Source organism: Lepidochelys olivacea (genome assembly GCF_965140295.1).
Source record: "Lepidochelys olivacea isolate rLepOli2 genome assembly, chromosome: 4".
NCBI classification, from domain to species: Eukaryota; Metazoa; Chordata; order Testudines; family Cheloniidae; genus Lepidochelys; species Lepidochelys olivacea.
In genome coordinates, this window is record NC_140414.1 from 21,804,283 (window position 1) to 21,819,181 (window position 14,899).

At 41.8% G+C, this 14,899-nt stretch overlaps 1 protein-coding gene across 3 annotated transcripts in view; it reads right to left on the reverse strand.

The window, feature by feature from the left end:
• The window catches only part of ANTXR2 (ANTXR cell adhesion molecule 2), a 173,594-nt gene that overhangs the window by 62,646 nt on the left and 96,049 nt on the right, over nt 1–14,899 (reverse strand). For all 3 annotated transcript variants that reach the window (XM_084627183.1, XM_084627184.1, XM_084627182.1), the window contains 2 exons: nt 12,848–13,015; nt 8,860–8,940 (listed from right to left, as the gene is read on the reverse strand). In XM_084627183.1, coding sequence (XP_084483309.1) covers nt 8,860–8,940; nt 12,848–13,015 — 249 coding nt within the window. The remainder of the gene's footprint in view (nt 1–8,859; nt 8,941–12,847; nt 13,016–14,899) is intronic.

Here is a 14,899-nt window from a genome sequence, read left to right on the forward strand (position 1 = left end):
GAAAGCATCTTTGAGACCTTTGTGTGTTTTAAGATGTAACTCGCTGTACTCTTAATAAAAGCTATAAAAGCCTATCTACGGTGGTTACATGTAAAAGTCCACTCTGATTTCAAAGGCCTGCCCAAGGACTGTTCCAGCAGGATTCCCCATTTTTATTGTATGGGCTCACCAGACAAACATTTCAAAACTGTAGTGACCATCAAAATGTACACGTCTCTTTATTTCAGGTCAATTTTTCAGCCTACTCTTCCAGATGACTCCTAAATGCTGATTTTAAGCACAGATGCAGTAATCATCAGTAAAATGACAGGATATGCCAACAGTTATCATGTAGCTGTGTTTGAAATGACTCAGTTTCCTGCAAGTTAAAGAAATAACTAGTGTTCATTAACAAATGTTGGCTTTTAATAGAGACCACTGCATTAAAAGCACCTATCACATCCTTCATTGACTGACAGCTGAGAAATTATGATCCTTATATTCCCAGAATGATGTATTATAGGCCAATCTCACAAGGGTCCTTTTTCCTGATGCCGATTTTAGTGGGAGAGGTGGACACTCAGCACCTGATAGGACTGGAGCCTCTAGGCTACAATATTTTTAAAAACTGCTACGGGGCAATACAATTTACACTGCTGCCGAGTTCTCTGCTGAGAAACTGTTACTGTTTAGATGCACCAGTTACTGAACGTTGCCTCCCCGAAAATAAAACATAACCCTAAACAGATGACACATGTCAACAACTAATAATCCATAATGACGCCTAGCTCATAGTTAGCATTTTCAATCTATTGTTCGCGAAGTGCTTTGCAAAGGAGGGAAGTATTGTTATTTCCACTTTACAGATGGGGGACTGAGGTACAGAGAGGTGATGTGACTTGTCTAAAGGCATGGGCCAGGAAAGGAACCCTGAATTCTAGTCCTGTGCCTTACACACTATTTTAGATTTGACCACAGCTTCAGAATTTAAATCGGAAATACTAGGGGAGTTTCAGAAGAATGCACTAAGCTAGTTTTACTTCCACTTTCTTGAAACATTTCCTTCCACTTTCCTGAGAACTGAACAGGAGCACCTAGAGATTTTTAAATGAGCTTCTAGTCTGCTGAAATTTCAGAAAAAGCTTAGGCCCAAATTTTGCTCTTCAGTCTGCATGCACGGCTCCCACTAAAAAATGTGAGAGCCTTAAACTGTGATATTTTGCCAGAGGGTCCCCAAATTGACAGAAAACATGTACAGGAAAGCGATGCATTTTCACCCCACGCATATCATTCTTTTTGCACTCCCATGCCAATACAGAGATTCCAGAAATTCAAAATACATATAGACTTTGTTAAATACAGAAAGGAATATTTAAAATTCTTTTTAAAATCTCACTTTTTAAACATAATCCTTTCCATGTTTCACGAAATCAAATCAGATCTCCACCTTATGTAAAAATCAGTGGCAGAGCCATCCTGGGCTTCAAAATGCCCGTTGAATTCAATGGGGCAGGATCTGACCCTCTGTCAGTATCACATCTGAAAATGCTGCTGGGCTTGGTTTGATGTAGAAGAAAAAAAATAATTTGCGTAAACTATTTTTTTAAATTACTCAGGAAACAATAACAATTTTCTGACGACGATTACACTGTTCTTTTAATCTTTGTGAGCTCATCTACATGACGCATAACATTTTGAATTGTAACCATGTAAAAATAATACAAGCCAAACCCAAACAGCCAAACTCTTATTTTGTATACCGATGTCATAAAAATAGTCAAGATGTTTAATTTTTTTAAAAGACAAGAATAAAGTAACAAGCCTGCTGCTTCCAACCCTTGTTCCTGGTTTGAATCCCTCAATACTAACAGAAATATTCATGAGTGAATCAAGAAAATACCCTCTTCCCTGAAAAACTAGGCTTGTAATGGGAACGCAGGCAGACTCAGTGGCACCCCTGTAATGTATGATGATGGACTGGCTGTAGGCCCATGAAGTTACATCATCATGTGGAACAATCCGTTATGATACTAGTAGGCACTGAATATTCATTAATGAGTTACTAAAATTAGTGCATCTAGGACTAATAGGAGCCTAGACCAGAGCCTGCAGCTTACTATACCATACAGAGGAAAAAACATCCTGATATTTGCTGAACGTGAAGATAGTGGAACGCCAATGCAAGTACATATATACACGCACACAGCCATACACCAGAGTAACAATGTGCAGGCAGTTGCTGTTACCTTGCGGAGTTGCCGTGGGCTGAGTGGAAGAAAGGACTCTCTTTTTACTGGCATGGAGATAGGTTTCTTGGGGAGGAACTGCTTCCCCTAACACCCTGACCACCTTTGAAGGGGAATAATTGGTTTCTTGGCCACTCCCCTCACCTGGCTAATAGTTCCACGTCAGAGTTGTCAGCAGAGAATTGTCGTAGGGTGCACAGTCTTTTTAAATTTCCACAACACCACTTGCTGTGAGTCAACCACAGCTCCCAGACTTCAGGGAGGCACGACACATACACGCAGCCTCTTCAACAGCATCTGCCACAGCCTTGTGGTAAGCTTCTGGGGGCCGAATTCGGAGGTGGCGTAAGTGGCACAGAAGGCGCCTATGGGTCAATTGGCAGAGCTAAGAGTAAATTGGTCTACTTACTTCCATCATTTCCACTGGCTTATACCAATCAAGGTGCAACTTATATTGCCACTTACTTATATTGCCACTCCGAATTTGTCCTTGTGAAGTCCTCGCTGGGGTGGGGAGAGAGTAAGAAGCTCACAAAACCCTTACAAGTCCACCTTTGAGTGAGGACAACCCCTCAGGATATGAAGAGGCCTCTGAGACCATACAGTCCAACTTGACTACACAGGTCTACTTAGGCTCCATGCCACAAACACACCAGGACCGGGCTATGACCCTAATACACAAATATCCTATAGTGAAATATGATGATCCTTAAAGAATTCCAAATGCAAACACAAGCCTCTCTCTACAGCAAGTTTACTCAAAATAATACTCTCCAATTTATTATCTTAAAACTCTGCAGAAACTAAAAGTCCTGGTCAAAATAGTCACACATTTTAAGGCAGGTTTAATGTAGGACTCAAGTACACTGTGGCATGCAGCTTCCAAAGATGCTATAACTTATGGTAATCGGCCGCATCAGAAGAAATGATCCATCCAGCTAAATACAATTTTTATATGTGTAAATATAACTGGTAAACGTAATCATCTGACATTTCAAATTTATTTTAAAATGAATCATCTTGCTAACTTTCTCTGCCTCTCATGTTTCAATAAGAGATTGAAGGGGAGGAAAACAGTGATGTATATTGCCTGCAAAAAATCTGTGATTAGTCTGGCTCAAAATCATGGGGTTTCTCTTATACAAGATACACTTATAGCCCAATCTTACTAACACTAGCTACCCTACGATCAGTTTTTAAGCCAAAAATCTCTATAAATACCAAAGGGGATTTCTGCTCAAAAATTGATGGCACAATCTTCTGACTAATTACTACTTAGAATTTGCTTCCTGTAACAACCACAATTTGCTACGTGATAAACAAGTGCAAAGGGAGGTAAAGTCCCTGCCCCATGGAGCATATACTTGAAAAAGTGTTTCAATGGAACTGCTCATAGCAGTAAAGCTAGGTTACTTTAACAGTTTTTCTATGGACTATGATTTATTTGCTTGGATAGTTGCTTACAAAATAATGCTATCATGAAAAAAATACATTAGCAGCCATATTGGTATTACTTCTTTAGCTTTTATCATGTATTCTTGTTCTATGCAATTTGCATGCACATTACCTTTTATTATAAAAAAATCACTTTTTTAAAGAGGGTGAAAGTATCATACGTTCTAGGACATACTGTACTATTGTTTTTTTAAGAAGAATTCCCCAATAAAAGTAACGGCTTTCATCAAGCCCATCAATAGTATTATTTATTTATTTTACATACATTTTTATGCCCCGATCCTGCAAACATTATGCATATGGTTGCTCAATCATAAGCACATGAATAAACCCATTGAGTTCAATGGAACTATTCACATACCTAGAGTTATTCATGAGCACAAGAAGTGTTTGCAGGCTCAGAAGCTCAATGAGTATCAAATTTTGCAAATCAGCACGGTCATTTGGAGCATTTGAAAACGAACAATTTTATTTTGCCTTTTTAAAAAAACAAAACAAACAAAAAAAAAAACTTAGAACAATTTAGACCTTGTTTAGCCACAGTGCAAACCTGTGCCGAGTTTCTTGTCAGATGCAATAATGAACCCCACAAAACAGGAGTTTCACAACAGAGACAATGGCAGACATCCCCCCTTTACAACGGTGCTACGAGGCGTCTCTGTTACAGAATACAAACTCAGCTCTGCTGTGTGGCTGAGAGTGTGGAGATGTGGTCTGAAGGTTAACATAACCTCAATTAAAGCCAAGACACTTTTCTGACAGTTAACTGGTTTATGGAGCAACCCCAAAAGTATTGAAGTATGAATGCATGGTAATGCATCATTTATAAATTACCTTGTTAGTGCACAGAACAAAACAGGGCTTTGAAAACAAAACAAACTCCAGCTGCGGACTCTAGCCTGTTTGATGGAACCCCTTCAAAAGAGTCCATGGCTTAATGGAGGCTGTTTACATGGGGACTTCGATCTGTACCTGCTGTCCCCTGTCACTCCCTGGAAACTTGGCAGCAGATGTTGCCGCGTTAAGTTGTCTCTGAAGTGGCTCTCTGCCCTCGTTTCCCCACCACAACAGAGTCAAACTATATTAGATCTCTTTATTTGTGCCTGAGGCATGTTTGGGAGCGCAGCTGTGTCCACCCCCACTCTACCTTTAGTGTTTCAGCCCCCCAGGCGGCAAATGTGAGACCAAAACTGTTCTGCCACTCTTAACTACATCTGCTGACAATCCAGCAGCCTCACTGCAGGCTGGTGAGGACCTGTGTCTATGCTCTAAACAGATGTCGGCGACAACCTGCTAGCTCACACCTGGACAAGCTTCCCTAACCTTGTGGATTGCCAGTTGAAAAATTTATGACTCTAAGGAGTTCCATCCACAAATCAAAGCCTCTTGATTTGACTGTGTGCGGCCCTCAAACTGGGCCACCCTCGGCATTAGCTGGCTTGTAGGAAAGAGAAGAAGCGTGGAGGGTGCAGGGAGGGAGTGGGATGGAGAAGAAAGCTCTCTCTGCTTTGATACTTCATGCCTAAACTTGAATTACGTGATCAAGGACTTGAATTCAGCAGTGAATTCTCCTGCAAATGAGAACTACCAGGTTTCTAAGCAATAAAAGAAAAACATTTGTTTGGCCTGCTATTTAGCATGACAGTGCTTCCAGTATGTGTGTGAGAGACAGTTGGTTTGTTTACTGACTTGAACTCACAAGAGGTATACAGTGCAGATATGCACTGAACAATCTATGAATAAATAAAAGGATTTTTTTTTCCGGGGTATAAAACATGTGGATAGCCAGACAGAAGTTGTGTTCTTATGTTGCCACGGGTCATACCCCAAGGACAAAGACTTCATCCAGCATTATAAATTCTACCCCTCTCTCAGTCAATTGAAATTCAGCCAGATCTTTTCCTCTCTCTCATTCTCTCTCTCTCTCTCTCTCTCTCTCTCTTTCTTGTAAAGGAAGACACTGGTCACTGCCTTCTCAAGTTCATACAAAATAGAAGTCTCATTTCCTGTTGGTTCAAAAATTTGTTTTCTTATTTCTATGGCAGCAGCACTTTACAAAAGTCCCGTTTTTACACCTGCAAAACCACTTTGGCGGCAAAATTACTCATAATTTTCAGCCTGTTCAGTTACTATTTTATCAGTGCCTCTATTCTCATACTGCATTTAGAATAATAGAATATCAGGGTTGGAAGGGACCTGAGGAGGTCATCTAGTCCAACCCCCGCTCAAAGCAGGACCAATCCCCAATTTTTGCCCCAGATCCCTAAATGGCCCCCTCAGGGATTGAACTTGCAACCTTGGGTTTAGCAGGCCAGTGCTCAAACCACTGAGATATCCCTCCCCCACCTCTCAAACCTGTCAAACTGTCCGGTTTTGTATATGGCACATACGTTTGCCATGTGGATCTACTATACCTAACCGGATTTCCAACACACTAACAGTAACAATCTTGCAACCACAGTAAATCTATTGAAAATGTTCATATACAAAGCTGTACATTGTTATAAAAAGGATATCCCCACCTCCTACTCTCCTCTCTCACATTTTATTCCTTCCACCACCACTCTCTGCCTCCATTCCAGCAAAATCTTGCCATTTTTCCATTTAGAATAGTTCCAAAATCCATCCTATACCATCCATTTTTATGAGGAAAAAAAAAAGATTAAAAAAAAAAATTGGTTCACGCCCTGGCCTTTGAATGCAGCACCCTCTTGCTTCTGACCTCCCTAATTTTCACATTGCACCCTTCTAGTGTACACTATATATCACCTCCAGCATCACCATCAGGTCCTGCACTTCCTTCTCTACCACATTCATCCTCACCTTCAATGCACTGCAGAGCTCTGGCCCTACACCTTGGGGCAGACCCTTCTCTGGTGCAGAATTTATGCCAGGTTCATAGTTAACCTTTGCTGTAATGAGTAATGTAGACAGCAAAGTCCCGGCATGAGGACCTCTCAGCTTTATTTCCCTGTAAAGTGTCACGCATCCATGCCCCTGTACAATTTTTAATGTAGAGATATTTCTAAGGTGCTCCTTGAATTAGAGCAAGTCTTGTCCTATGCACCTGTGCAGAAAGTAAGAGGACATAAGCCTCTCCCCTTTTCTCCCCTTTGCGAACTACCTGCCTTACAAGTGGCAGTGCAGGGAAGAGTGGGGCTTCTTGGGGCTCCTGCTTCCTGTGACACACAGAAAGGCAGGCAGAGGTAGGGAGTGCGCAGAACCTTGACTCCATTCCACTCCCATTTTGTGCCAGTCAGTGAACTAAACCAGAACAAAATGGCTAGGGTGACCAGATGTCCCGGTTTTATAGAGACAGTCCCGGAATTTGGGGCTTTGTCTTGTATAGGCACCTATTACCCATCCCAATTTTTCACACTTGCTATCTGATCATCTGCTGCTGGTTAAGGCCTGGAGCAGATTATTTCCCCTCTGGAACAAGGAAGCAGGGACTGAACCTGGTCTGCTTCTGGAACAGTATCAGTGCACACTACTCTTTACTCAAGGATAGTGATACATCCCCAAAGTATCTTGAGGAACAGTACCTAATAATATCAGTAATAGTGCCTACTGATAACAATGCATAATAAATGGGCTTGTATTAAACAACAGGCAGGTTGCACATTTGTATTCTGCATCAAGGACATGTATTAAAAAAGTTTTAGATAAGTTTCCAAAAAGCCCTAATTTTGCTATATATAAAATCAATTTCTGAATGAGAGTTCTACTAAGTCAGTGAACAGATAAACTGTTTTAAAATTATGGCAAATTAAAGTTAAAAGAAAGGAGATATGGAATTAATGGAGAAAAACATACTTGCACTGTCAGCTTGTATTGCTGCTTACATGATAAAAGGATATTTATTTTCTTGAAAGGGAGAATATTTCTAGAGTATAGCGTTTCTGTGCCAAATTCTGCCCATGTCTGAATGAGTGGGTCCACGGATTTCAATGGATTAGCAAATCTGCATTTGTGCTGGCAGAGCTCCAAGGGGGGTATGCTTTGGTCAGTAAGTGGAAGATGTCATAAAAAACGTGCACTGAGTATCCTCTAACAGGTGCATTGGAGCAACTTTACTGAGTATAAGTTATTGTTGCATTTAGCTGGAATAACCTGTTCTAAGTCTCCTCCTCGGATTTCTAGCCAATAAGGAGTATAATGGCTCAATGAAATATTAAATATCTTAAAGATAAGTCACAGATCCCAACATAAAAAGACATCAGATGGATTTGTGACACTCTCTTTAGGACATGGAGACCAGAAATCAATCACCCACACGACAAGTTTGGGGAGTGTTGCTATTAATGGAGTTGCACCATCTCCCCCCCACACCACCCATTTAAGACAGACAAAAGACTTACAGCATTCTTCATTTTAATTAACTGCTTCAGGACACCAAGGGTCTGCAGCATGTTTTGGCTGGTGATGCATCTCTTTAATGGCACTACTTTTAAATGATTGTTTGTTTCTCTGTTCATCAGTTTGTTTTGGCTTTAGAATCAAAGAGTTAAGAACATGAAGACTGTTCTTCTAACCAGTCTACAGAGACACAATATATGAAATACAAAAGCACTTTATTAAGAATATCCTGTTGCCTCAGTAGGAGTTTTCTGGATGGTGCCATAGAATCATAGAATCATAGAATATCAGGGTTGGAAGGGACCCCAGAAGGTCATCTAGTCCAACCCCCTGCTCCAAGCAGGACCAATTCCCAGTTAAATCATCCCAGCCAGGGCTTTGTCAAGCCTGACCTTAAAAACCTCTAAGGAAGGAGATTCTACCACCTCCCTAGGTAACGCATTCCAGTGTTTCACCACCCTCTTAGTGAAAAAGTTTTTCCTAATATCCAATCTAAACCTCCCCCACTGCAACTTGAGACCATTACTCCTCGTTCTGTCATCTGCTACCATTGAGAACAGTCTAGAGCCATCCTCTTATGCCCCTGTCATGATCTGACCTGCTGAATTACAAATCTTACAGTTTCCATCCTTAAAATGAAGACACTAATACTATAAAGTGATTGTACAACTTGGTTTAGCTAAGAGGAATGCATTATCAATGTTCATTCTTATTTATGCCGAGAGGCTTAATTTAATAAATACACCAGGGGGTGTTATGAAATAGAACCAACTCCCTCTCTCCCTCCACCACCACTAAATGCACACACACACACACAAACCTCATCTCCTTGCTGTGGTCGCATCAAAGATACCCTGTCATACTGCCGTCGCAACAGAGCCCACAGTGCGTCAAGTCGACCCTGTAACAATAGAGCAGGTTGATTTTGAGCATTACAGTGTATATCAATTAACAGGGACATATTTAAATTGAGATAGCTGCTGTCCTGTGTTGTCTTCCAGGGAGCTTATTTAGCCATGGACTTTTCTACGTGCAGAGTTGTTCAGGTTTAACTTAAGGTATGATTTTAAACATGTGTAGTTAAGTGGGTGCAGCAATCTGTGTGGACACTTTAATTTTGGTTTAAGCCCTGATTAGTTCAGTTTAGATGAACCAAATAGGAAAAGGTTTAAGCTAAACTGAAATAAGCCCCCTTAAACCAAAATAAGATTGCCCACCCAGAATTTGCTTCGGTCTAATGACACTGGTGCAAGTCTGTGTGCAGACAATCCCCTAATACCAGTGAATGACGAGTGCTGCTTAAGTGGGACAGTATAAGCATAAATCCTAATTAATGGGAACAAACTGAGCCCGGGACAAATGATTAAGTGGTGGCTCCACTACACAGAGGGGGGATCGATCTAAGTTACGCAACTTCAGCTACTTGAATAACGTAGCTGAAGTCGACGTACTTAGAACTACTCACTGAGGTGTCTTCACGAGGGTGAGTCGACTGCTGCCGCTCCCCCGTTGACTCTGCCTGCGCCTCTCGCGGCGCTGGAGTACAAGAGTCGATGGGAGAATGCTTGGGGGTTGATTTATCGCGTCTAGACTAGACGCAATAAATCAACCCCTGCTGGATCGATCGCTGCCTGCAGAACCAGCGGGTAGTATAGACATACCCGAAGTGTCAAATGAGTGGGAAATTCTAAGGCCTGGTTTACACTAGGAAATTAGGTTGCTGTAACTATATTGCTCAGGAGTACAAAAAATCCACACCCCTGAATGACGCAGTTAAACCGACCTAACCCCCAGTGTAGACAGCACTAGGTTGATGGGAGAATTTTCCCATCAACACAGCTACTGCCTCTCAGGGAAGTGGAGTACCTTCGCCAATGGGAGAACTCCCTCCTGTTGGCGTAGGTGGCATCTTCACTGAAGTGCTACAGCAGCACAGCGCTTTAAGTGTAGACAAGCCCTAAGCTATGGGCTTTTCCAATATAAGGGCTTGTCTACATGGGAGTTATACTACTGTGAGGTAAGGTATGAATTTAAAGCATTACACCGGTATCACTTGCCATATGGACACTTTTATTCCATAATGAGAGTGCCTATTTCCAGTTTAGTTTATGTCACTTTGGATGTAGTTTAAACTAAACCAGAGAAAAACAATATTATTCTAGAATAAGAGTTCCTACACGGTGAGTTACACCAGTATAACCATAGTGGCTTAACTATACTGGTATAATTATATATAACCTCTTGTGTAGACAAGCCCTAAGACTGTGACCTCATCTATACACAGAGTTGCACTAGTTGAACTAAAGATGGGATTATAAACTGATTTACGGTAAACCCAACTTCTGTTTGTAGGCAGGCCTTAAAAGAAAAAACATGATAATCTAACAAAGATAAACTGCTTTTTGTTTATGTATTTTTATGCATTATTTTATTCAGATGACCTTTTTCTTTAGTCTTCTTTATTAAACAGCTTTTTACTTAACTGAGAGTGATGCTAAACAGGCCGTTCACCAGGTCCCTGGAGAGCTATACCCGCTCTTCAATGGTCCAGTCCTGCAAGGCGCTGAGCACCCTCAGCTCCCATTGCCCAGCTCCTTGCTGGTTCGAGCCCCAGTTGCATTGTTGACTGCAAGGTACCTGAACCCCTTGTATGTCTATTTGCTATTATAAATTATTAATTTTTATTTATTATTATTATTCACCAGGTTACATGACCTGGTCAGATGATATTTTGCAGGATTGACTAGCCATTTGTATGGTTTATTTCTCTGTTTGCTAACTGCAGCTGACCCATTTAAAAAGTATGTTCTGTTTCAAGTGAAATTACCAGTTTCAAAAATGTTCCCCATTTGCGTACCAGCAATAACTAGAAAGGCAGATGAGTCTTTCAAAATGAAAGAAAAGTTTTAAGTCTGATGCTCTGCAACAAAAATGGGTAGCTATCAACCTGCCTGACTTGTCCATGAACTCTCTTACATAGTACAGTAGGTTTGGGTACTTGGATTTTTTTTTTTCTGAAAAGGTAATTTTCATAGTGTACTAAAAAGAAACTATTGATGGTTTTGCATTGCATTGTTTTTCTGCCCTTTATAGTACTCATGATACAAATGAATCCAAACCATTCTATTTCTTGAGCATTTATGTTTTAAAATATTTAAGTTGTGCAGATTTTACAGAATATGCTTTTCAGTCTATTTAATCCCTAGGAGAATGCGGTACTGAAACGATGCATGCTGAGAACCCTGTGGGGCTGTAATTAAGTCTAGTATCAAGAAAGCTTTGCGTGCCAGTGCCCCGGGGTTAGCATTGGTGAAAAGTTCTGTTTACTTTACAGCCAAAGCATGTTACTATGTAAACCAGAGCATCTAAATTAAATCGCCATGTGACCTGGATGCTTTCTGTCTGGACATTTGCCTATACACACTTTAATCAAAGATGTCCAAAGACTCCTATCCAGCTTTTGAGAAGAAGGTTACTGTTGGGCTGGAGGCGGTTCATGCAGTCTCCAAAGGGAAATCTCTTTATTCAATAATATTACTAGCATCAACCATTTATTTTGCTTTCATTTATTTTAGTCAGGTTTCTGCACTTGACTCTTGTTCTTGTTGACTCTGTGCCTATATTTATTTTTCACTTTTTTTCCCGCAGGAATATCTTGGACGCAGCAAATTGTTTAGAAAAACTATTACAAGCTGTAAACAAACAGCTTTAGATTTTTAATCCATCAGATGACAAATGTATGGTGAAAAACATCAATAAAAGGGGATGATCTGATACTCTTCCGTTGGTAGTACCTTACTGTAAGAGTAGTCCCATTGATTTCAGGACTCATGGTTAAGGCTGTGAGTCTGTCACGGAAGTCATGGATTCCGTGACTTTCTGGGACCCCCATGAAATTCCACAACTACAGCGGCCAGTGTGGCTGACCCCAGGACTGCCCGAGCAACTGGCCCCAAGGACTGCCTGAGCAGCAAATGGAGACGCTGACCCCAAGGATGGTCCGAGCAACTGGCCCCAAGGATCGCCTGAGCAGCAAATGGAGCCGCTGACCCCAAGGATGGCCCAAGCAGCAGCAGCTGGTGGGACTGGTCCTAGGGCCCTCCAGAGCTGCAGTGCCCAGCCCCCCCCCTCCAGCCCTCCCCCAGGACGGCCCTGGCCCTGGGGCCCGGAATTTCTGTCGGCAGGCCTGCCTGTGACTAAATCTTAGCCTTACTCATGGTGTAAGGCAGAGATTGGCAACCTTTGGCACGTGGCCCATCAGGGAAAGCTGCTGGCGGGCTGGGCCAATTTGTTTACATGCAGCATTCGCTGGTTCAGCCAATTGCAGCTTCCACTAGCCGTGGTTTGCCGTTCCAGGGCAATGGGGGCTGCGGGAAGCGGCAGTCAGCACATCCCTCAGCTCGCACTGCTTCCTGCAGCCCCCATTGGCCCGAAGCAGTGAACCGTGGCCACTGGGAGCTGTGATTGGCTGAACCTGCTGATGCTGCATATGAACAAACCAGCCTGGCCCCACAGCGGCTTTCCCTGACAGGCCGCGTGCCAAAGGTTGCCGATCCCTGGTGTAAGGGATAATTCATTGTGAGTAAGAGTATCAGAATCTGGTGCAGAATAATGAAGTGTAAAATTAAGGGCCACATACTGCCACCTCTACTCCCTCTGAGTAGTACTTTACTCCAAAATAGTTCAATTTACTTGAATGTGATTACTTGAGGAGTAAGGTACTACTCGATATGAGTAAGGGCTGCAAAATCTGGCCTTTAATATAAAGACACAGCAAAGTGACATTCATTTAAAGATTAAAAGATTACCTTAATTGGAGTATACCACTTTTCCTGAGCAGCTTGTGAGGTAGCCTTGGGTTTAGGAGGTTTCGCTTGAAAGGGCTCTTCTGGTTCGTCTGGGAGTTTCACCACAGCATTTTTGGCTTTTTCTAACCTAGCACCTTCTTCTGTAGACCCCTTATCACCCCAACGAACCTAAACAAAATGAGAATATACGGTATTAATATAGGCATATGTGTACTAAATAATAGGACTGGGTAAAAATATTAATTCCAATTTTTTTATGGGGGGGGGGGGAAAGAGGAAAAAAATTCATGAACATTTTCACTAACATGTCTCGTGATTTTAACCAGCTCTCCTAGATATGTCTTGAAACATAATTTGCTAATTCTCAATATTGGAAAAGTAAAACAAAATATTAAATGAAGGTTGTACCACAGTGGTGGGCAACCTGAGACCAGTTAGGGAAATCTGCTGGCGGGCTGCGAGACAATTAGTTAACATTTGCACAGGTGCCCACAGCTCCCATTGGCTGTGGTTCGCTGTTCCCAGCCAATGGGAGCTGCGGGAAGCAGCGGCCAGCACATCCCTGCGGCCCGCACCACTTCCTGCAACTCCCATTGGCCGGGAACGGCGAAATACGGCCACTGTGCAAATGTAAACAAACTGTTTGGCAGCAGGCCAGCAGATTACCCCGGCAGGCTACAGGTTGCCCACCACTGTTATACCATATATCAAAAGAAGGCTGTGACACTGGAAATTTGGGAAATCTTTCCTTACTAAAAGGTACAAATCTACTCTAGTTCTGATAACTTGACTTTTCTACTTCAGATAAGTTCGGAGATCTACTTTAAACCTGTCAGCGCAGGACTGGCTATTACCCGTCCTGAACCTCAGACCCATGGTAGTTTTTATGGACAAGAAAGAACTATTTCTTCAACAGTGTTTTTTTAAATGGAAGCTGATTGGAGCTGCTCAGAGGTTTGGAATATTAGCAGTAGTTCTGTGGGAGACAGATAGCGGGCAGGATGCAGATGAAGTGGCCAAATGTGAATGACATATTTATCTCCATCACATTGGATAGAATATATATGTGAATATTTCAAATGGAAAGAAAATCTGTATTATTGCTTATGGTAAGAAAGGCATGTATTTGCATTGTGATATAAAAGTGAACTCAATATGCTGTAAGGATACAGAACAGAAGAAACACTGGCCCCATCAAAGGAAGAAATATGTCTTGGAGGAAAAAAACATGATTTAAACAGTGAGCCAAAGTCTATCACTTACATTAGTGGAACCCCACTGCAGTGAATGCGGTAGTCCAAGCATACGCTAATAACTCACCTGGTAAAATACAGGCTGCTATTTCTTGAGCAGGGGATTACTTTGAACCTTTCTGCTAGGTTACTTAGGGACAAAACAAAACAAAAACAGGGACTCTTCTTACTGCAATATTAGGCTGGGCTTTCATTTCCAAGTAGACCCTGTGAGTCATAAAAACATTTCTGTATCTTTCAGTACTTTTACAGTGTTTTTGATGAAGTCGTTAATACATGTTTTAAACACTGTTAAAACCATTTAGTGCTAGATGGTGTATTCCTTATAGAAGAAATGATCTTCCCTTCAGCTTAAAATAGCTTCACTGAGAAGAACCTGAAACTTGTTGAGTCTGACAACCCAGTTTGATAAGAAAACTTAAGTCTGTTGTGGGCTGGGCTTGCCAATGCAGCAACAGAAAACTTTCAGGCAATTCCGAAACACAGAGCTGGGAAGAACTTCTCAGAGTTAGCCAACGGTGGCTAAACTGTGCTGGACTATCATGTAGGAGCAATAGCATTGCCTGGGAAGGCAACTTCTTATCTGACCTTCCTAACAGAGGAAACGAGTTGGTGGCAAAGTGAGAAACGGACATGGTAGAAAATAGGAATGAGAAAAAGGACCCTACGGTGACACAGACGACAACCCCCTGGAAAATGGGAAGAACAGGGGGAACGTCTGTGGTGATGGAAAGGGATTTGGAGCAAAGGCAGAAGTTTGTCTGGGAGAGATGAATTTCAAAATGATGTCAGAACATCC